This window comes from Antechinus flavipes, chromosome 2, assembly GCF_016432865.1.
Source record: "Antechinus flavipes isolate AdamAnt ecotype Samford, QLD, Australia chromosome 2, AdamAnt_v2, whole genome shotgun sequence".
In the NCBI taxonomy this organism is placed as follows: domain Eukaryota; kingdom Metazoa; phylum Chordata; class Mammalia; order Dasyuromorphia; family Dasyuridae; genus Antechinus; species Antechinus flavipes.
In genome coordinates this window covers 10,436,171-10,457,621 of record NC_067399.1, presented here as the reverse complement: position 1 = coordinate 10,457,621, position 21,451 = coordinate 10,436,171, and the positions used below count along the sequence as shown (strand labels likewise).

The window sequence follows — 21,451 nt, the reverse complement described above, 5'->3', positions numbered from 1 at the left end:
TGTTCTCTTGGTTCTGCTCATTTTGTTCTTTATTGTCCTTGCAAGTCTTTCTATGTTTTTCTAACATTATTGAGCTCTTCATTTCTTAAAGCACAACAGTATCCTATCATAATCATCTACCACAATTTGTTCAGCCATTTCCCAGTTTATTGGCATTCCCAAAATTTCTAGCTCTTTGCCACCACAAAGAAAGGAACTATAAACATTTTAGAACATATGTATTCTTTTCCATTTTTTCCTAATCATCTTTGGAAATAAACATAGCATGGTATTACTGGCTTAAAAGGTAAAGGTAGTTTAATAACTCTTTGGGAATAATTCCAGATCGCTTTCCAAAATGGAGATCAGTTCAATTACACCAATGATAAATCAGTGTTCCAACTTTTCTACATTCCTTTCAACATTTGTCACTTTCCCTTTCGATCATTTTAGCGAATTTGGTAGGTTGAACATAATCCTGAATGGAAAAAAAGGAGATTTGATGAACTGAAAGATCTTTAGATATTTGTAACCAAAAAAAAAAGACCAGAACTTATTGGAAATTTTGATACAAAAGATCCAAAAGAAATATAACAAAAACATTAAAGAGTAATTATCAGGCACTTATTAAGTTCAAACTGTTTACTTATTATATATAAAAATGTTAGTAATATCCTTAAAACTTTCATCATTACTAAAGCAGTTTGAAAAAAAAATTGGGGGTTGAGCTGTAATGGGGTGATTCTAAAATAAAATTAAATAGGAAAAGATAAAAAGGAGTAATTATCTCATAAAATGGGGCACGAGAGGAAGAACTAATACAGAGGGAGCAAGTGGGAGTGGAGCATTGGTAATATTAGAACCTTACTCCCATCTGGGAATGAAGATGAAACAATGTGCCTATCTACAGCAGTTTAGATATTTTCTGAACTTGTAGATAGGGGAGAAAAACTGGGGATAAAATGGCGGAGATTTTTAGAAGGGGGAATAGATTAAGATTTAGGAGGGTGGGGGAGGAAGAAAGGGGGAGATTTTTGGAGGGATATATACATTAAGATTAGAATGGTTGGGGGAGAGAAGAGAAGGAAGGAACTTAGAGGAGTGAGTAAAATAAGCAATAGGAGGGTAAGGGGAGAAGGCAAGATAGCAGGGATAGGGTAAAAGGAGAGACTGAGGAGGAAAAAGGTGAGTAAAAATAAGATGGAGGGAAATTCACAAATAGTAATTATAACTTGGAATGTGAATGGGACGAGCCATTTGCGTTCTGTCTCCCCTTATTCTTGAGAATAAGGACTAGGGTTGTTTTTGCCTTTAAAAAAAAAAAATTGATATCCCTAGCACTTAGCAGAGTGCCTGGCACATAGTAAGTTCTTAATAAATCTTTATTGACTGTTGATTGACTGAGTGGTTTCTTGACTTGACTTGAACCTGGGCAAATCCCCAGGACTCTAAAAATGAGATGGTTGAACTAGATGGCATCAGAACTCTACAGAGATGGCCTTCTAGATCTACATTATGAATCTAGAAGCCTTTTCTTCCATATATTAAGCTGAAAGCTGCCTCTTGTAAGTGTTATTTAGCAAGTCAGACAGAGCAAATTTATTTTCTTTTCCTCCAGGACAGACTTTCATATGTTTGTGGACATCAGTCATATTCCCCCTTAGTCAGGAGTCCTTAACTCATAGTCCACCGATTTCAGAAGATCTGTGGACTTGAGTGGGGAAAAAATTAAATTTTCATTTTCATTTATTTTTAATTTTCTTTGTAATCTAATGCATTTTACCTTGTGTATTTAAAACCATCATTCTGAGAAGATAGGATATAATTGCCAAATGAACAGAAAAAAAAAAAAAGAGTAGGAATTCCTGCCCTTTCTTTTATTCTCCAATCTGGACATTTCCAGTTCCTTCAATGGAGACTAACAGGACTGGACCTGCCCCTCTGGTCTCTGCTGGAACTTCTTTACCTGTCCCTGAGCTTCCTACGAGATGGCACTCACACGTGTTCTGAACATGCCCAAAGCTGTATTCTAAAGGGAAGGATCAAGATTCCTTTAGCAAAAGTCCCTGCTACATGTTCCACTCTTGTCATTTAAGCAAGAAAATCATAATCCCAAGCCATGACTCCAGATCAGTCCCTAGATCCCCGGATAAGCCAGACACAATCCATGTCTCTGGAAATGTTTAGTCTGGAGAAGACTCCGGGGTGCCTGATCTTTGAAGTCTTTGAAAGGGCATCATAAAGACAGTTCAGATTTATTTTGTTTAGCTCCCGAAGACACAGATAGGAACAGTGGATAGAAAATTCAAGAGGCAGATTAGAGAAACACACTAAGAATTTGAGGTGTCCAAAAACTGGAATGAGCTGATTTAATGGGTAGTGAGCTCCCTGTCACTTGGGAGTCTTCAAATAGAGAATGGACAGTCAGAAATGTTGCAGTGGGGATTCTTACTGAGGTCTAAAATGATTTCTGAGGTCCCTTCAAACTCTGAGATGTTGTGACATTATGTGTATTCTCCAAATACTATATTGATCTAAATATAGGTCTCTGCAACCTTTGCTGCTATCCCCTTGAATCTGTGTGGGATCTCTCTTTGTCAGTGTGGATTACACTCTTGGTAACTAACTTCAGTGGCTTTCATGAGTTCTATGTTTCTCATCTGCAGATGATTCCCAGGGGATCGACAGCACCAGACCCAGGATCCCTGCCAAGCTTCGGCCTTGTATCACCAACTCCTGATTGAATATTTCATATCAGACATCCAAGGGATAGCCCATCCTTAGTATAGCCAAAACAGAGCTTAATATCTTTTCCCCAACCTTTTTCCTCTTCTGAATTTTCCCATTGAGGAGTATCTGTCTCATCCCCCAGGCTCATAGCTTGATGGGCAACCTTGACTCTTCATTTATACTTGCCAAGTTTTCCATCAGTTGCCTATAATGTCGGGCTAACTCCCTGGAGGGCCTTAGGATCAGTCAGAGTCAGGATCAATCAAAGTCCTTGGTCTCTAGGAGGAGAAGTGAGGGAGGCAGGCAAGCTTGCCAAAGATGAATCTCGGACTCTGGAGTCCGGAGTCTCCAGCCTCTCTCCTCCTCGTCCTGCAGCCGAGTGACTCTGATCTCTTTTCCTCTTCTCCCCAATCCTTGCCTACGATTACCTCACCACCACACATTCAACCAGTACCAATGGTAAGGACATCCATCACATCATCATCTTATCTAAATATAGAAACCATTATCTCACATCGAATAGGTAATTAGCCTTAAGTGCTCTGCGGTCTCAGATTCAAGTACACGTTTCCAGAGTTTCAGCCGTCTACAGTTGCCAAGTTTTCCTCCTTCTACTTCTCAAGCCTCTCTCCTCTCTCAGGATTCTTCTACCTTTCCTTCACTTCACTGGCCACCACCTTATCTCAGACCCTTCTCACCTCTCCCCTGCTACTGAAATGATCTCCTGGTTGGGGTGCCTGTCTTAGGATTCTTCCTCCTCCAATCTGTCCTCCATATTAATACTCTTAGAATAAAGTCCTGACCATGTTGCCTCTAGAATCAAACACAAATTCCCCTGTTGGGCATTTAAACCTCTCCCCTGTAGTGCCCCAGTATACTTTTCCAGACTTGGGGATTATTTCTTTGTATCTGTAACCTCAGCACCTGACACAGTATCTAGTCTAGAGGAAGTGCTTGATAAATGCTCCCTGATGGACCAATTGGTCAAACTGTTCTGTTTGCTGTTTTTCATCCATAGCACAGCATGTCTCCCAATTCTGCCTTGACATATGATTGACATAAGACATATAACATCACTTTTTTTCTTGTTCTTATTAATGTATAGAAATACATTTTATTTATTTATTTATCTATTCATCTATTTATTTATTTATTTATATTATTATAGCTTTTTATTAACAAAACACATGCATGGGTAATTTTTCAACAATGACCCTTGCAAAACCTTCCAACTTTTCCCCTCCTTCCCCACACTCCTTCCCCTAGATGGCCAATACATGTTAAATATAACCTATCACTCTTAACCTCAGCCTTTTGGAATCCCTCTCTCTACCCCTAACAAATCACCTAATATTTATCATGCACATATTACTCAGGTTGCTTTCACAATAAAATATAAACTCCTTGAGAACAGGCACTGACTCAATTTACCTTTTGTGTCTAGCACCTAGTACAGTGCTTCACATTTAGTAGTTACTTAATAAATGCTTGTTGACTAATTTAGAAGTCCTATGAACTTCTAGAATAACACATGCTAAGTGACTGGCCCAGGATCACATAATTCGTGAGATTTAAAGGTAGAATTTGAACCCCGGGTGCCCTATTTCTCATCTAGCACTCAGCCACTATGCTAAATTACTTCTGCAAAATATGACAATGTCAAAATAATCTGTAGGTTACTCTGTAAGGTTTACAATATTTTTTCATTTTCAATGAAGACATTTCACTCATTTATCTCATCAGGGATTATCTTTTCATTGCTATTGCCCTACTTAGAGCACCATTCTAGGTCACTCTTTGGTTTTGTTCAAGTCAGAATTGGGGAGAAGGTGCAGTCAACATGGAGACCAATATGGTAACTCTCCCGTCTCTAGAACTGGACGCTTCCGTGAACTACGTTGCTGTGATTGATTCCCACACTTACGTATTTTGCTGATGTCATCTGCGCTGGCATTCTGGGAGACTGCCCTGGCTTCCTCTGCGTCTGCTCGCCTTGGGGAGTACTCACAGGGTCTTCTGAAGTGCTTGGCTTTTTCCTGGCCAGGAGGGCCTCTTTTCTTGAGGATTTTTCTACAGTAGTTGCTGCGGACCGGCACCCCGATGTAGATGGAACGGTAGTCTGCGGGACAAGGCACAAGGTTAGGGGGAGAAGGTTAGTAAAGGCCCTGGTTTTGGAATATAAGCTGACAGTAGGCACATTTCATGCACTGTGTTTGTATGCCCAGTGCCCGACACTTGCAGGGTGGATGCTGCTTTAATAACCAATAGAACCGAGTGCCAAGAGGAGAAGCCTTGGGGGGAGCCCCACAGAGGCACTATGGGAGTATGGTGGGTCATGTTTCAACATCCTCATCCTTTTCCCACCTTCAAGCCCTGTCCATGTTGTTCTATGTCCGCTTTCCCTTTTGACAAAGATCTTGCTTTTGTGGGTTCTCTGCATTCAGACCAATGTGGTTAATCTGCTTTGCCTGATCATCAACTCACTCCCTGGAAGACTCTAACTGTTGATGTCTCTAAGAGGCAAGAGCACAGCTCCCCCACCAGCAGAAGTGCCCACCATAAGCATGGGATCCACTTGCTCTTCCAACAGTAGAGCTGCAATGTATGACACTCTACCATATCAAAACTGAGGACAAATGACTGAATTGCTGAATTTCAGGGACCTCAGAGACCATCCCATAATCCATATCAGGGAGCTCAACATCACAAACTAAGAAGTGCTCAGCCAACCTCTTCTTGAAGGGATCCCCCTTTTTCATTCCCTTCTTTTTTCCTTTCCTCTGACATGATCAAAGTTGGTCCATCCCATTTATGTCAATAACGTGTTTCTTATGTCAAATCTAAATTTGCCTTTTTGTTCCACGGTTTGGGAAGGAGTGAGACAGAGAGTGTCCAAAAAGGATGGCGAAGGACCTTGGGTTCATGACATGTGAGGAATGGTTGAAGCAATTGGGCGTGTAGCTTGGAGAAGACCCCGAGGCTAGGGCGGCTCCCAAAATGAGAACCGAGTATTTGAAGAGTTGTCATATAGTTGAGGGACTGGGATTGTCTGCTTGACCTACTGAGGCTAATGGGAAGCAGTGGGTGGACATTCCAGGGAGGCAGACTTCAAACTTATGGAAACTCAACAAACAGAGCTGTCCCGATGTGAGAGAGGTGTCTTTGGAGGTGGTAGCTTCCCTTTAGTGGCAGTTCCCGGACAGGAGCTGGACAGCCACTTCCTGGAGATACTGGAGAAGGGATTGTTCTCTGGAGTGACCTTGATGTTCCTTCTGATCTGCCATTCTGTGCTTCCCGTAAAAATCATGTGATTGTGTGAGGAGTGGTTGCTTTAGGGGTGGAAAGCAAAAGATGGATGACAGAAATCTCAAGGACTCAGATGTCTATCTTTCCATCTGTACAATGGGTACAGATTTATAATCTGGGACAACCAGTCATAAAGAAAACTTTAACATCTGCAATATCCTTTATCCACATTATCTCACGTAGATCTAGAAATGCCCTTATGGTAGTTGGTACTACAAGAACTATTTCCCTTTTGCAGACTGAGTGGGGATCAGAGATAAATAGCTAACTACAGGCACACATTTTATAGTGGAGGAAATTGTGACTTGCCCAGGATCCCACAGCTATCATGTTGTTAGCCTGGAAAACTCTGCCACAGTTTGGGCACAAATAGTCCATATGAACATTGCGGGTGGAGATGGCTCTAGTTTGCACATCTCACACATCTTCTGAGCTACTACAATTCTACTGTGCCCATAGAACACGGTACCTTCTTAGCTGTGGGCACACTATGCTGGGCAGTCCTGTGCCAGTGACTTGCCGTGTCTCACAATCCATATTAAAATTCTTTGGAAGGACCTTGTGAGTATCCTTATACTGCTTCTTCTGACCTCCATGTGAGCACCTGCCTTGTATGAGTTTTCTATAAAATAATCTTTTAGATAAATGTACATTTGGCGATCAGGTTATGGAAAGGCAGGATTTGAATTCATGTCTTCCTGATTCCGGGTGCAGTGAATGTTCTTCCCATCAAAGTGCTGACTATTTTAATATTGGCTAAGACAGGAGAAAGATCATCTGGCTTTTTAAGCTTTGTCCCACATCCAAGTCTCTTGTCTACCTCATTCCTTCCACTTATGGCAAGAGCTCTTAATATTTAACTTAGATTTGGGGGCACACGTGGATTTGATGGGGGTAAAAATATTATCTTTATTTCAGTAGAATTGTGATTAATGTATTTTATTTGAATGCCTGGGAACAGGACTGCTATTTCTCCTTTGCATCTCTAACCCTTTATACAGTTAATAACTAGGAGAGAAGGAATACCACCCCTGTCTCCTGACCCCACATCCCTGCTCTTTTCTTTCTATCTCTAGGTCCCCTCAGAGATGCTCTGTCTAGAGGTACATGTCCCAGGGTCCCTCGGGGGCCAGGAGGAGATTTACAGTCGGTGATTCCGACCTCACCCTCCTGAACGAACCTTACCTTCTTGTTTCTCACTTCTTCCTCTGGAGTCAGTGTTTTTCCTCTTGTCCATCCCAACTTCTTCCTCTTTTCCCATCATGTCTGGAAATTGGGACTCTGGGGCACAATGCTGGTGGAATAAAAGAAAGGAACCGAAAATAGATTGAGTAAATATTGTAGCCCCTCAGCCTCAGCAATAGGAATATTTTAAAATATAGTACAGGTCTATCCTATTTTATGAAGTGAATGGTTTTGTGGGCTCCTAAATATAGAACTGGAATCATTTTTGCAGAATCTAGAGAACACGGAGACACAGAGGAAGTTAATGGAATCATCCAGGATGAGCCAGATAGGAAGTCAGAAGCGGGATGTGATTCTAGGTTCCGTGATTCCAAAGCCAGGCTCTAACCACTCTACCACATTTCCTCCAAATTCTACAAAAAGCAATCCACTGGACATAAAGTCTATGCAAGGGAATGAGAGGCTGTCTTGCTCGGTTTCTGTCCCCCACAACACAAGGCTCAGCAGCCGCACTCCTGGCACTCTGGTTCGGCTCTGAACTGGGCTGCGGAGGCTTCTAGGAAGCCCACGCATGAGCTCTCGAATGACTTCACCTATGGTGTCTGTCCTTCACACTCCATCTCCTCGTTCAGGCCGGATCATAACTCATGATGGCAGGGAATCGATGCTTTGCCAAGGTCACCCTGGGGGAGGTTGGAGAGAAGGGGGCTTGGGGGCAGCTCAGAGGATTCTGTGAATGGCCTTAACCCATTCCTCCCGACAGCGGGAAGAGGGAGAACGATAGTAATTTGCACTTGATTAGCCTTGACCCCATTACCCTTGGATTGTTAGGGCCGTCTCTAGCCTCCAGTTTCTCTTGCCCTCGACTTCATTCTGAGAGCTTCTGCTGAATGAATAACGATAATGACAAGAGTAATTGAAGCCAATGCACTCTTTCTTCTGGTGAGGAAGATGGGTAATGTTCTCATTTACAGCTGAAGAAAGAAGCTCAAAAGAGATTGGATCAAAAGTAAAGATAGCAAAGATAAGATTCGAACTCAGATCCTTTGAATCCAAACCCAGTGCTCTTATCCTGACATCATGGTGCCAGAAGGAGTGATAGACTATACCCCAATGCACACTGGGGTGTCTTTTCTCCTCATTAGACTATTAACTTTCACAGTCTGTGGGTGTAGACGGAGTATTGCAAAAAGAGATATTTTAATAAATATATGTTTAAACACCAGATGGCGCTGCTGTTCCCAATCTGTTCCATTCACTAAAAGAATCAGGTCCTTCTAGTGGTGTCATGGGTTCATGGGTTATGGGGTCCACGCCGGGATGTACCCATTTCTCCGCGGTCCCCAGGGAACTAGGGCTTCTTCCTTCAATTGGGTAGCCAGGCTCCTATCTAAGTCTAAGGGATGTGGGGCAGGGAAGATTTATCCAATCACAATCCTTCGGGCGCTCATGACTTTAATCCAAAACTGGGCTCAAATTTATCGGGTCTGACACATTTACGGCCTCTGTCTCATGAATGAGTGAGTGAATGAATGAATGAACGAATGAAGTAATCACTAAGCACTAGCTATGTGCTAAGCACAGCGGATATAAATAGAAAAATCCCATGGGGAAAACCCTGCCCCTTGCCTGGGTCTGCTATAATTTTATTCACCTCCATCGAGTGAGAACACAGAGAGAATGTGATAAAAGCCAGTCAACTGAGTGCTCAAGTAAAGATGTTCAATTGCATAAAGTTTTATCCGGAGCCACAAAAATAACCATAAAAACAAAATGGAAAAATACATGACCTTGTGTTGGAGCTGGAGTCAGAAAATCCTGAATTCAAATCTAGCCTCTGACACTTAACAGCAGGATGACTCTGGGCAAGTCATTTTACCTCTCTATGTCTCATCTGTAAAATGGAAATAACCCTTGCCTTCTAAGGTTAATGTAAAGATTAAATGTGATAATATTGGTAAATACTTTCTAAACATTCAAGCACGTTATAAATACTAGGTATTATTGCTGCTGCTATTGTTGTTATTATAAGGTATTATCTTAACAAGACCACAGTTTCACCCAGACTCTGCCTACTCATGACCCAGCCTATAGTCTTGCTCTGACCCCAAGAGCTCCAGAAAAAAACAAGTTTTCGTGGCCTCTGCTCAGCCTCCTGCCTCCTTCTGGCCTCTTGGAAGGTGACCTAGCTAGCCAAAGGGAGCCCAGTATCATAAGGGAAAGCTAGAGCCTCTCTCATCCAAAGGCTTTCATTCTTTCTGCCTCTGTGTTTGTACTGGAAATAGCCCTGCAGAGCCACAGGCTTGAAGGAGCCAGAGCTGGACTTTAGAGGCCACTGATTCTAATCTCTTCTTATTTTTTACAAAGGAGGAAACCAAGGCACAGAGAGGTTACAAAATTTGCTCAGGATCAGAAAGCTAGAAAGCAGTGGAATTTCAACCTGGGTCTTGCTGACTCCAGCTCTGGGGCTTTGTCTAACATTCCAAGCTCCCCTCTTCTGCCTCCTGTCTGTGCTCCTCTGCCTCTTTCCTCCCCCCAGCTTAATACCCTACATGGAGAGAAGGACCTTTGTAGCTTAGAGTCAACATATCTTCCCCACTTCCCATCTCTTACAGCCCCTCCCCTCTCATGTATGGTGACCCAGCCTTGTTGGCTTTATTGCTGTTCCTCAGACATGACATTCAGTGATAGTTAAATCCTCTTCCTTCCTTCCTTCCTTCCTTCCTTCCTTCCTTCCTTCCTTCCTTCCTTCCTTCCTTCCTTCCTTCCTTCCTTCCTTCTTTCTTTCTTTCTTTCTTCTTTCTTTCTTTCTTTCTTTCTTCTTTCTTTCTTTCTTCTTTCTTTCTTCTTTCTTTCTTTCTTTCTTTCTTTTCTCCCTCCCTTCCTTCTTTCCTTCCTTCCTTCCTTCCTTCCTTTCTTCCTTTCTTTCTTTCTTTTCTCCCTCTCTCCCTTCTTCCCTCCCTCCTTCCTCCCTCCCTTTCTTCCTTCCTTCCTTCCTTCCTTCCTTCCTTCCTTCCTTCCTTCCTTCCTTCCTTCCTTCCTTCCTTCCTTCCTTCCTTCCTTCCTTCCTTCTTTCCTCCCTCCCTCCCTCCCTCTTTCTCTCTGTCTTTCTCTTTTTCTGATGTCTCAGAATCCTTGCTGCCCCAAAGCAGTTGATAAGCGACCCCCCTGCCCCTGGTACAATTCCTGTCTTCCTCTGTGACAGTACCAGCGGTGCTCCTGTTTGCGGCTCTGCAGTTTGCAAGAGTGATGATCAAATGATCTTGTTTGAGCTTTCTAAGAATCCTGGGTGCTGTTATCGTCCCCATTTTTACGGATGTGGAAACTGAGGTCAAGAGATGAAGTGTTTATTGGAGGTCGCACAGCTCCCAAACATCGGTGGGACTTCCCCCAAACTACTGGAGGCGATTTAGTGGTGGGCAATGACGTGGAGCTTGGAACACTCCACGTGGGCTCGTGAGGATTCACACGGGATGGACCCCACAGCCCCCAGCTGCAGCCCACGTGAAACCGGTGGCAAGACCCGAACACTGGAGCCTGGGGTGGGAAATCCCGGGGAGAGGCTCCCGTGGAGCCGTGAGGAGCCAAAGCGGTCCCTCCCTCGGCTATTCTGTCCCTTCCTGAGAAAGATGCTCAGGACACGTCCCTCCCCAGTTTGGGAGAGAAAGGGCTGGGAGTTTGAAGCGAGGCTGGGAGGTTGCCAAGGTAACAGTAGCTATTAGCGACATGGGCCGCAGAAAGGACTTTGGAGGACACTGCCCGTGGGGCACTATCACTTGTAATTTGCCCGATCGATGGGCTTCGGAACCACTGTCTCTTCCAGAGCTCCCAAAGGCCCAGGAAGTCGGTCCTAGCAGTGAGCCGCCCAGGCAGAGGCCGCCCTTCTGGGATCATTCCCGTTTAACAAAGGCGATGCTGGGGATGATGGAAGATTTGCCCACAGTCCCCTGCTGGGAATGGGACAGCAGGGCCTTGGACACAGCCTCTCCATGTCTGATCCGAGCTTTGTGATCAGGAGTCAGACCCCAGAGGGGAGATTGAGGCCCATTTAGCCACCTTTGAGGAAGGATGCTCATAAGGTGGGGGTGTCCAGAGAAGGGCAGCCAGCAAGGTCAGGGGCTTTGAGTTCCTGTTAAATGAGGACTGAGTGAAGGAGCTGGGAGTATTTAGCCTGGAGAAGAGAAGACTCGGGGGACATGGAAGATACATTTAAGTTCATGGAGATTTGGGGGAAAAGAGAAATTCAAATGGTTCTACCAGGAAGCAGAACTGGGACCAAAGAGTGGGAGCTGAAAGGAGGCAGATTTAGGTTCCATCTCAGGAAAAAGTTCCCAATCGTCAGAGTGGCCAAAGAGAAATGGGTGTGGGAACCTGGGGAAGAGACAGCTCAGGGCCTCCATGGTGGACTTGGGGCCAGTAAGACCTGGAATCAAATCTCAAACACTTAATAGCTGTGTGACCCTGAGCAAGTCTCTCAAGTCCTGTTATCTGTAAAATGGGAACAATAAAGTGCCTCTCTCACAGGGTTTTTGTGAGATCAACTGAAATGGCTCACGGGTACAATGCTTAGCAAATCCTGAAGCACTACATCAATAACAGCTATGATTGTATCTTAATTACACATTTGTGGGGGCTCAGCCTCCTCCCAGTACTTCAGGCGTAGTCTGGATGAGCCCATAGTGGGATGTGGTGAGTGGAAGATGCTTTTTCAGGTACTCCTTAGCCTGGATGACACGTGAGTTCCCTGGGATTTTACGGATCTGTAGTCTAAGAGCCACAATCCTAGGGACCTTCCATGGAAAGGAGTGATCTGTGAAACTTCTTCCCCCATTCCCCACTGGGGAGCCCCTTCATATTTTAGATCAGATGATCATAATAGCACTTATGGTTTGCAAAGCACTTCACAAATATTGTTTCATTGTATCTCTTCAACCACTTTGGAGAGTAGATATTATTATTCCCATTTTATAGATGAGAAAATTGAGGCAGCCCATTAAGTGACTTGTCCAGTCACACAGCTCAGAAGTTTTGAGACCAGATTTAGAATTTGGTCTTTCTGACTTCAGGTCTCAGGCTCTAACCACTGAGCAACAAAGCTGCCTCTTAGCAGAGGAGATGTGATGTATATACATACATACATATATAATACATATATAATATACATATATAATACACACACACACACATATATAAAGACAGTTATTTTAGAAGCCTTATGAGAAAAGACACAATAGACAAAGTATGCAATTTCTCCTCTACGTGACAGCCCTTCGAATATTTGAATCCTCCCCTCCCTTCAAGCCTTTCTTCTCTGGACAAAACACTTCTAGGGTTCCCAAGAGACCCTCGTGTGGTATGGACTTGATGTTCTTCTTTGTCCCGATTGGCTTCCTGGGTCCCTAGGACATCAGTGTTCTTCCTAAAAGATGGTCCCACATGTACACTTATTTTGTATTTAATTTATACTCTAATATATTTAACATGTATATTGGTCATCCTGCCATCTAGGGGAGGGGGTGGGGGGAAGGAGGAGAAAAATTGGAACAAAAGGTTTGGCAATTGTCAATGCTGTAAAATTATCCATGCATATTACTTGTAAATAAAAAACTATTAAAAAAAAAAAAAAGATGGTCCCACATGTATACTTATTTTGTATCTAATTGATACTCTAATATATTTAACATGTATATTGGTCATCCTGCCATCTAGGGGAGGGGATGGGGGGAAGGAGGGGAAAAATTGGAACAAAAGGTTTGGCAATTGTCAATGCTGTAAAATTATCCATGCATATTACTTGTAAATAAAAAACTATTAAAAAAAAAAGATGGTCCCACATGTACACTTATTTTGTATCTAATTTATACTCTAATATATTTAACATGTATCGGTCATCCTGCCATCTAGGGGAGGAGGTGGGGGGAAGGAGGGGAAAAATTGGAACAAAACATTTGGCAATTGTCAAGGCTGTAAAATTATCCATGCATATAACTTGTAAATAAAAAGCTATTTAAAAAAATGGTCCCAGAACTGGACGCTCCAGGTGAGGAGTGCTTGGGGGGACGGCCTTGTGGGATTCCTCTGCTCTGGGCCACTCTCTTGGCTGGGGTACATCTCATCATTCAACACGTCTAAGGCAACCAACGGCCCATGGGCAGCCATGTATGCCCGTGGCTTCCCATGCCAATTGTTTGCCCTTTGCTGATCTTCTCGGACCCTACCAACACCCCCGAAGGGGTTATCCTTTCAGCCCAGACATTATTCTAAGGCAGTTCTGATCCCCACAGAGTGACAGCACCCTATCAAACAAAGTCAATGCTTATTGACTGACTGATAGACTGACTCTCACACCCTGGAGAGGTCAGTGGGTAGATTTAAGAGTAAGGAGGAGGTCCATCTTCTCATCCAAATTGGTGCTCCATCAATTTGCCCTTAAACCTACCCACTGAGTCCTCCAGGATTCTGATAAAAACAGAATTGATGCGAGTCAGTCAACAAGTATTAACTTGGTACGACAGCTGGTATTTCTATTATCTTCATTCAGCGTTCTACTGGTAATCTTTGCTGAGGAGGGCTAGTTAAATCAAAGCAAACAAATAAAAACCCAGCTCTAAAGAACTGACCTGTGTAATAGGATACTGGGACAAACCAGCCAAATGTTAACTAGTGGGCAGCCCTCGAGTCGATTCCTCATCTTACAGAACAAACCAGTTACATCAAAGGAACAAGGACAGCTAGGTTAGGAACGATAGCCTCCTACTGGCGTCTCCTCCAACTTATTCCATTCCAGAGACCTCGGGGGAGCCTCCCTTGGGCCTCCTTGCCTGGGGCAGCCCTTTAGAATGGGGCTTCTTAAATTTTTTTCCACTGGAGACCCTTTTTTGCCCAACAAATTTTTATACAACTCAGGGTATGTACACATATAAAATAGGCATACAAACCAAACATTTACTGATAATAATTGATAAATAAATTTATTTTAAAACAATTCTTTGATATATACCCATGTGTGTTACACATCTCCATAAATGATAATATTTTTATTATTTATTTATTATTTAATTTATTATTCATTATTTATTTATTAATTTATTTATTATTTAAGTAATTTATAATTTATAATTTATTAGTGGGGATGATGGAAGATTTGCCCACAGTCCCCTGCTGGGAATGGGACAGCAGGGCTTTGGACACAGCCTCTCCATGTCTGATCCGGGCTTTGTGATCAGGAGTCAGACCCCAGAAGGGAGACGGAGGCCCATTTAGCCACCTTGGAAGGAAGGATGCTCATAAGGTGGGGATGTCCAGAGAAGGGCAGCCATTGAGGTCAGGGGCTTTGAGTCCCTGTTAAATGAGGATTGAGTGAAGGAACTGGGAGTATTTAGCCTGGAGAAGAGAAGACTTGGGGGACATGTTATTGACTGACATGTCAGTCATTTATTATGTATGTATTTATTATTTACATTTATTATGTAAATAATTTATAATTTTACCACTTCTTATTTTGGACGAAGGACCATTTCGTCTTGCCATTAAGACAAAAGCAAATTTGTTTACTAAAGAGATGGATGCACTTGTTTATTTTTATAGAAAGAATTAAATCTGAACAGAATATGGGATAGCTTTTACTATTGCCTAATTTTTTTGTGACTCCCACATTCAGTTATGAGACCTCAGATGAGGTTGCGACCCACAGTTTAAGAAACTTTACTTTAGATGCCCCTATCTTCCCCAAAGGCTTAAGAACATGGCTCTTTCCTCTTCCGGTTATACCTAATACCCTCATCCACAAGCTTTCTTTGTCTTCTGTTGTGGAAATGAGCTAGTGTTAAAGGTTGTAATCATAGGAAGAGTTTGGACTTTCTAACTTAATGTTCAAAACTGAAGGGGCATAAAGATCATTTGGCCCAAGGCTTTTTAACCCCGGGTACACAGAATTGGATAAATTTAGGGGATCTGTGAACTTGGATGGGAGAAAAATGACGTCCTTATTTTTACCAACTTTTCACAGAAACTTAGCATTTCCTTCAAATATTAAAACAACAACAACAACAAAAAAAACCAAATTCATTATTCTGAGAAGGGATCTACTGATCTCACCAGACAGTCAAAGAGGGTCAATGGCCAACAAAAAAGTTTAAAATCCCTGATCTTTTCCCTCCTGTACCACACTCCCCCACCCCCCTTTTTTTTTTTAATTTGATGGGTCATATGAAATAGCAGAAAGACAATTGGCCCTAGAGTGAGCAGGATTTAGGTTGAAAATTCTTCTTATACTAACATATTCCTGGTGTCTCACTCCATGTATCAGCCGACTCTGTAGAGAGATTACTTGGAGAAAAGATACTGATTTGCAGAGAGAATTTTCTCACTCTCTATACTAATGAAATCATAGGTCTTGATTGATTAATGTAAGTATATATACATATATATATGTGTGTGTATATATACCCACTATATTTGTATACATACATACACTCACACACACCATACATATCCTACCATGGCCATTTTCTCTTAACTTAGCTCCTTTTTTGGCATTCGATGTTCCCCATCAGTGAAGAACGCCACAGAGAACGGTCTGTTGCACACTCCACGTTCCAGGCTCAGAGATCACCCCCTCCCCGCTAAAGTGTGTTTCCTCATCAGTTCCCCTGGATGGGATTGATCGTCGCAATTAAGCTGAGCTCAACTGCCAGCCAGTACCCTTTCCCTTTACGTAACCGTAGTCATCATCCTGCGTGTTGTTCTCCTCCCTTGATGGAGTTTGCCTTGTGCACCTGTCTCCTCCCAGGCTGCCAGCATTGACTTCTACACTTTACAGAGGAAGAAACCGGGATTCAGGAAGTTTAAATGGATCGTGTGTAAAATGAGGGAGTTGGACTGGAGGGCTTGGGAGGACTATTCCTCCTCTAAATCCAGGATTCTCTGATGGATTGTGTAAGGTCATATGGGTCATAAGTGGCCAACATCAACCAGAGTTGTTTGACTGCTGAGAGAGAGAAACAGAGGGAGGGAAGAGGAGACACACAGAGAAAGAGAGAGATGGAGACACAGAGAGATAGAGACACAGAGACACGTGGAGACAAAGAGATTCAGAGAAACACAGAAAGAGAGAAGGAGGGGGAGATAGAGAGAGAGAGACAGAGATAAAGAGAGACAGAAAAACACAGAAAGAGAGGGAAGGAGTGGGAGACATACATAGAGACATAACAAGAGACAGGCAGAGACACACAAAGAGATAAAGAGAGAGAGAAAGAGACAAAGAAAAGCAAAAAAAAGAGGGAAGGAGGGGGAGACACACAGAGAGACATACACATAAAGAGAGACAGAGAAATAGACAAAGACACAGAGAGACAAAGACAGAGACAGGGAGACAGAAACAGAAGTTACTAAGAGTTCTATGTTGGTAATAATTTCCCTGAAACTTACCCTCCTCCTCTCTGTCTCCCTCCTCCAGTTTTCTTTCTTATTCCTAGCCTAATTCAGATAGAACAAATACTAGAGGCAACAGACAGCTGGGATTTGGAATCTATTTGAATATGGTAATGCATGTAAATGAAATAAAACAGTACAAATGGAGAAATCGGAGCAAATAGGTTTGGTCTACTTTTAACATCAGCCAACTATTTGTTTTGCATGTTTCTTCAAAAAGTTACAGCTGAGATTATTAAAATGATTGGATCTCCAACCCTTTAAAAATTGTTGACTTTTCTCTGTCCCATTTTAATAGTGGATAAACAGATGAGAATGAGACCTGAATTCAAATCCTGCCTCTGTCACTTATTAGACACGAGTTAAGTCACTTTATCAATCCTAGAACAAGTCCTTTGACTGTGGGCATTTTCTTTGGATCAACTTCCATGCCCAAATGCTCTTCTTGCTCAATTGTGCCTCCAGCCTCGTGTGGCTTCTATCAAGGGCCAGCTAAATTCTTTCCTTTGCCCAGCCCCCTTCTATAGAAAGCCTTTTCCAATCCTTCTTAATCCTAGTGCTTTCCCTCTCGTAATTACTTTCTATCTATCTTGTACTCAGTTTTTAATGTATACATTTGCTTGCTCGTTGTCTTTCCCATTAGGTTGTGAGCACCGTCGAGGTCAGGGATTGGTTTTTGTGGTTCTTTGAATCTTTAGAACGGCCTGGCACACAATAGGCACCTAATAAACGTTTATAGGCTGACTAACTTCTCTCAGTCTCAGTTTCCTCATCCCTAAAATGGCAATAAAAATAGAGTTTACATTCTAGAGGTGTTTTGAGGTTAAAATGATATAAAATGATACAATATTTGTAAAGTGCTTTGTAAACTATAAAGCATTAAGACCATTGTCCATCACCATCAGCATCAGTCATCATCATCATCATCACCACCATCATCATCATCACCATCATCATCATCACCACCACCATCATCATCATCACTATCATCACCATCATCATCACCATTATCATCATCATCATCATCATCTTCACCATCATCATCATCATGATGGCTGCAAAGAGGATTCCCCTCATGTGGGAGCACTCTGAGAACATCTGGGGGCTGACTGAAGGCACTAATCTCACTTTCAAAGGGCCATTGGCTATTTACACTTCCTTTCCCCTAAGCACTACAAAGGAGAAGTTACCCACAGCTGCATTAGGTGGCTAACATTCTCAGGACAAACTTTCCAGCTCTGGAAGGACCCCTCAGCCTACAGGGGCCATGGGCTGCCCCATTCCTTAATTGCCTCTTCCCCTTCCCATGTGGTCTTTTTGAGCCAGCTGCTTCAAAGTGAGCATGGAATCGGGGCTCCGTCTCCTACCTCCAAGCGTTTCCACAGGGTGAAGCCCCTGCCTGGAATACCCTCCCTCCTCAGCTCAAGCTTCTCAGAATCTTCATCTTGCTTCAAAACGCAGCTGAAGCTCTCCCACCTCCTTCTTCCTCTCCCTGAATCCTCCCTTTTCTCTCCCGCCAAGCAGTAACTTCACGCTCGGTTGCTTCTCCCTCCTCAACATGTCTATTTACTTATCTATGTAAATGTTGTCCTTGAAGGTTGTTCAAGGGGCTGTTTGCTTTTTTTCTCTGTGTCCTTGGTGCCTAGCAAAGGACCCTATATACAGTAGGCACATAATGAATGCTTAATGAGCCAACTAGCATTTATTAAGTACTTACTATATACTAAACACTGGGCTAAGCATTGGGAATACAACAAAAGGCAAACACTTGATTTCTCTTCTCTGGGAGCGTATAGGCGAATGGGAAGAGACACCATATCCCCCCGAAACTATAAAGGCACCAGCCACATACAGCCCTTGCTGCCAGATCTCTCCAACCTGCCAGCCTAAAAGGGCCTTCCACAGCCCAGCCCAGAAAGGGGGGTGCATTTGGGAATTCTGTGGAAGAGAATCGGGCAACTTCAGATTGGAGACTCGGAGAAGAGAAAGACAAAAGGGAATTCACCCCATAAATGGTTCCCCAAATGCAGATAATGCCTAAGTTTTTCTTTCTACTTTCCAATCGGAGCTTATTCATTTAGTGCCTGATGTGTGCAGAAAATGGCACAAATTTGCCCTCAGGAAGCCAGGAGGGGAGTTTAGAGTGCCAATCTTGGAGACAGAAAAGCCTGAGTTCAAAGGTGACCCCAGACATTTACTAGCTCTGTGACTGAACAAATCACCCAGAATTTCTGAATCTCAGTTTCTTCATCCACAAAATGGGGATAATAATAGCACCTACCTCCAGGATTGTTGTGAATATCACATGAAATAATAATCCACAAAGGACCTTGCAAACCTTAAAGTCTCTTGGGAATAGGAAAATTTTTGTTTGAAGTTCTCATGCAAAGAATCAAAATCAAGGAATCTCTCATTTCATTAAGAGGGAGAAATAATCGTATCCTCGCTATCTCCTTTCCCTTTCCTCTTCTATTCCGAAATAGAACTTATATAATATATTATCATTATATAATAGTTGAAAAAGTCCTTAGAACATAGGATGTCAAAGCTGGGAGGAACATTAGGACATAGAACATGGAACTTCAGTGTTGGGAGAAGCCTTAATACATAGAAGTTAACATGTCAGAGCTGGGAGGGCGATCCGTGGGAGAACTGGTGGCTCAGTGAACAGACAAATGGCGTCAGGAAGACCTGAGCATGAATGTTGCCCCGATAAGTCATTCCATCTCTCTGAGTTTCAATTTCCTCAACTCTAAGATGAGGATATCAGAATATCCATATTCAAAAAAAAATACCCATATCCCAGAAATGTTTTGAGAACCAGCTGTAATACTATTTGAAAAGTACGTTGCTAACCCTTAATCTCATATATAAATGTCACTATCGTATGGAATGACAATGACTAATTTTTATGGCTCTCATTGGAGAACTTTAAGCAGTTCAGCGACTACTATCAAGTTAGACAACATGTTGCAAAGGGATACTTACAGAGGAAATATTTACCCAAGTGTACCCAGCTGGCAGCAGTCCCTGGATCAGGTACTTCTACTGACTTGGGGTCTGAAGGGGGAGAAGTGATAAACCTCCTAATCTCCTGCTCTCCATTAGGCTCTTGGAACCACTACAGAACTTCCGGAGGCATTCAGGTCTGCTATCCATTTGTTTTAAGGAGCCAAGGCTTCCTTCCAGCTAGCCCCTGGTCTGTTAGAGAGCCCAGCTATTAGGCTGCCCATTCCCTGGTCTCTCAGATCCCAGCCCAGCCTGTTTGCCTGGGTACTCGTGGCCAGCAAGCTTTCTGAAGTCCCAGGCACTTACCTCCAACTTCTCGGGGTTGTAGAACAGAGATGGAGAGAGCAGTAGGTTTCCAGGGGCGATACCCCAAAGCCTTTGCTGTGTCCCCACTTGGAACAAAGTCAGTGGCTGTGCGGTGTCCAGTCGTGACTGCCTTGGGGGGAGAGGAGATGGATGTAGGGAGTTCAGCTTCAGTGTCTGCTGTGATTGGGTGATCAGGGGAGGATGGGGAAGGGGGAGGAGGAGAAAGAGAAGAGGAGAAAGGGAAGCTCCAGCCTGGGAGGTAGGAGGCACTTTGCTCCCAGAGGGAGGGGAGGAGGGAAGTCCAGTGGACCACAATGCATCTGTGGGGCAAAGCCAAGTATCTCAGCTATGGCAGCTTCTTCAAGGCTGACATTGGGTGGATCTTAGAACTGCTACCTTGTTTTATAGAATGATCTTATTTTCATACTTTGTCTAGATTCTTCCTACCCCCAGTCCATAACATGGTTGTCCCTGAGTATCTCTACCTCAGGTTAGGGAGACAATGCTTTTTGGTTCTGGGTCCAGAAGAGGGAGAACCGAGATAATAAAGGCAGAGATTGCTAGAGCCGGCAAGGGCAGGGAGATGTGCCGTGGTCTAAGGAAGAGGGGGCTGACCTGGCTGCAATCAGCAAACCTGGCCTCTGATGCCTCTTTAGCTCCGAGATACCTCTCAGCTTTAGGTTTCTATATCTAGAAAAGAGGAAAGATAATATTTGTACCCCCTACATCATGTTGGGGATGAGGATGGGGGTTGGGTGAGGAGTTACGCACTCTATTCTAGTCAAACTGGCCTTCAAGCTGCTCTCTGTTTAGCACCCCACCTTCTGCCCATGTATCATCTCAGTATTGGTACTCCAGGTCTGGAACACATTTTCTCCCCAATGAACTGTGGACTCCTCAGTGACCTTCAAAGCTTTGGAGATCTTCCTTATCAGTTCTGTGATTTGTAATAATTTTCTCTCCATTGAAAGGATTTTGTTTTACATTGTATTTACTTCTGTTTGACATTTTGTATCCCCCTGACTGAAAGATCAGTTTATTCCTTTATCTCTATCTCTATCTCTATATCTATATTTCTATCTCTTTCTGTATCTATTTCTATCCATCCATCCATCTATAATCTATATTTCTATACATTTTTGTATCTATGTATCTGTGCTTACGTGTGCATCTATGTTGAAATGAATATGCATTTTTGTGTCTATCTCATCTATCTCTATCTATTCATCCATCCATCTATATTCTATCTTTCTATACCTTTTGTATCTATGTATCTATGCTTACATGTGTGCTTCTATGTTTAAATGAACCTTTGCCTTTATGTGTCTATCCCCATCTATCTCTATCTCTAGCCATCCATCCATCTATAACCTATATATTTTTGTATCTATGTATCTGTACTTACATGTGCATCTATGTTTATATGACTCTTTGCATTTATGTGTCTTTGTATATTCACGTCTATATATTGAGAGAAATGATTATTTCTCTCATATTAATAACT

The 21,451-nt window shown here is 42.8% G+C and overlaps 1 protein-coding gene across 2 annotated transcripts in view; it reads right to left on the bottom strand.

Moving 5' to 3' along the window:
* SLC4A5 (solute carrier family 4 member 5) overlaps positions 1–20,302 on the bottom strand; it is a 102,478-nt gene extending 82,176 nt beyond the window's left edge. The window contains exons 1-3 of one of the 2 annotated variants that reach the window (XM_051974136.1): positions 19,948–20,302; positions 7,201–7,309; positions 4,634–4,828 (exon numbers count right to left, since the gene is read on the bottom strand). In XM_051974136.1, the coding sequence (XP_051830096.1) occupies positions 4,634–4,828; positions 7,201–7,279 (274 nt within the window). In that variant the 5' untranslated portion in view covers positions 7,280–7,309; positions 19,948–20,302. The remainder of the gene's footprint in view (positions 1–4,633; positions 4,829–7,200; positions 7,310–19,947) is intronic. The other variant, XM_051974137.1, reaches the window with a different exon arrangement.
* Between the last annotated feature and the right edge of the window lie 1,149 nt (positions 20,303–21,451).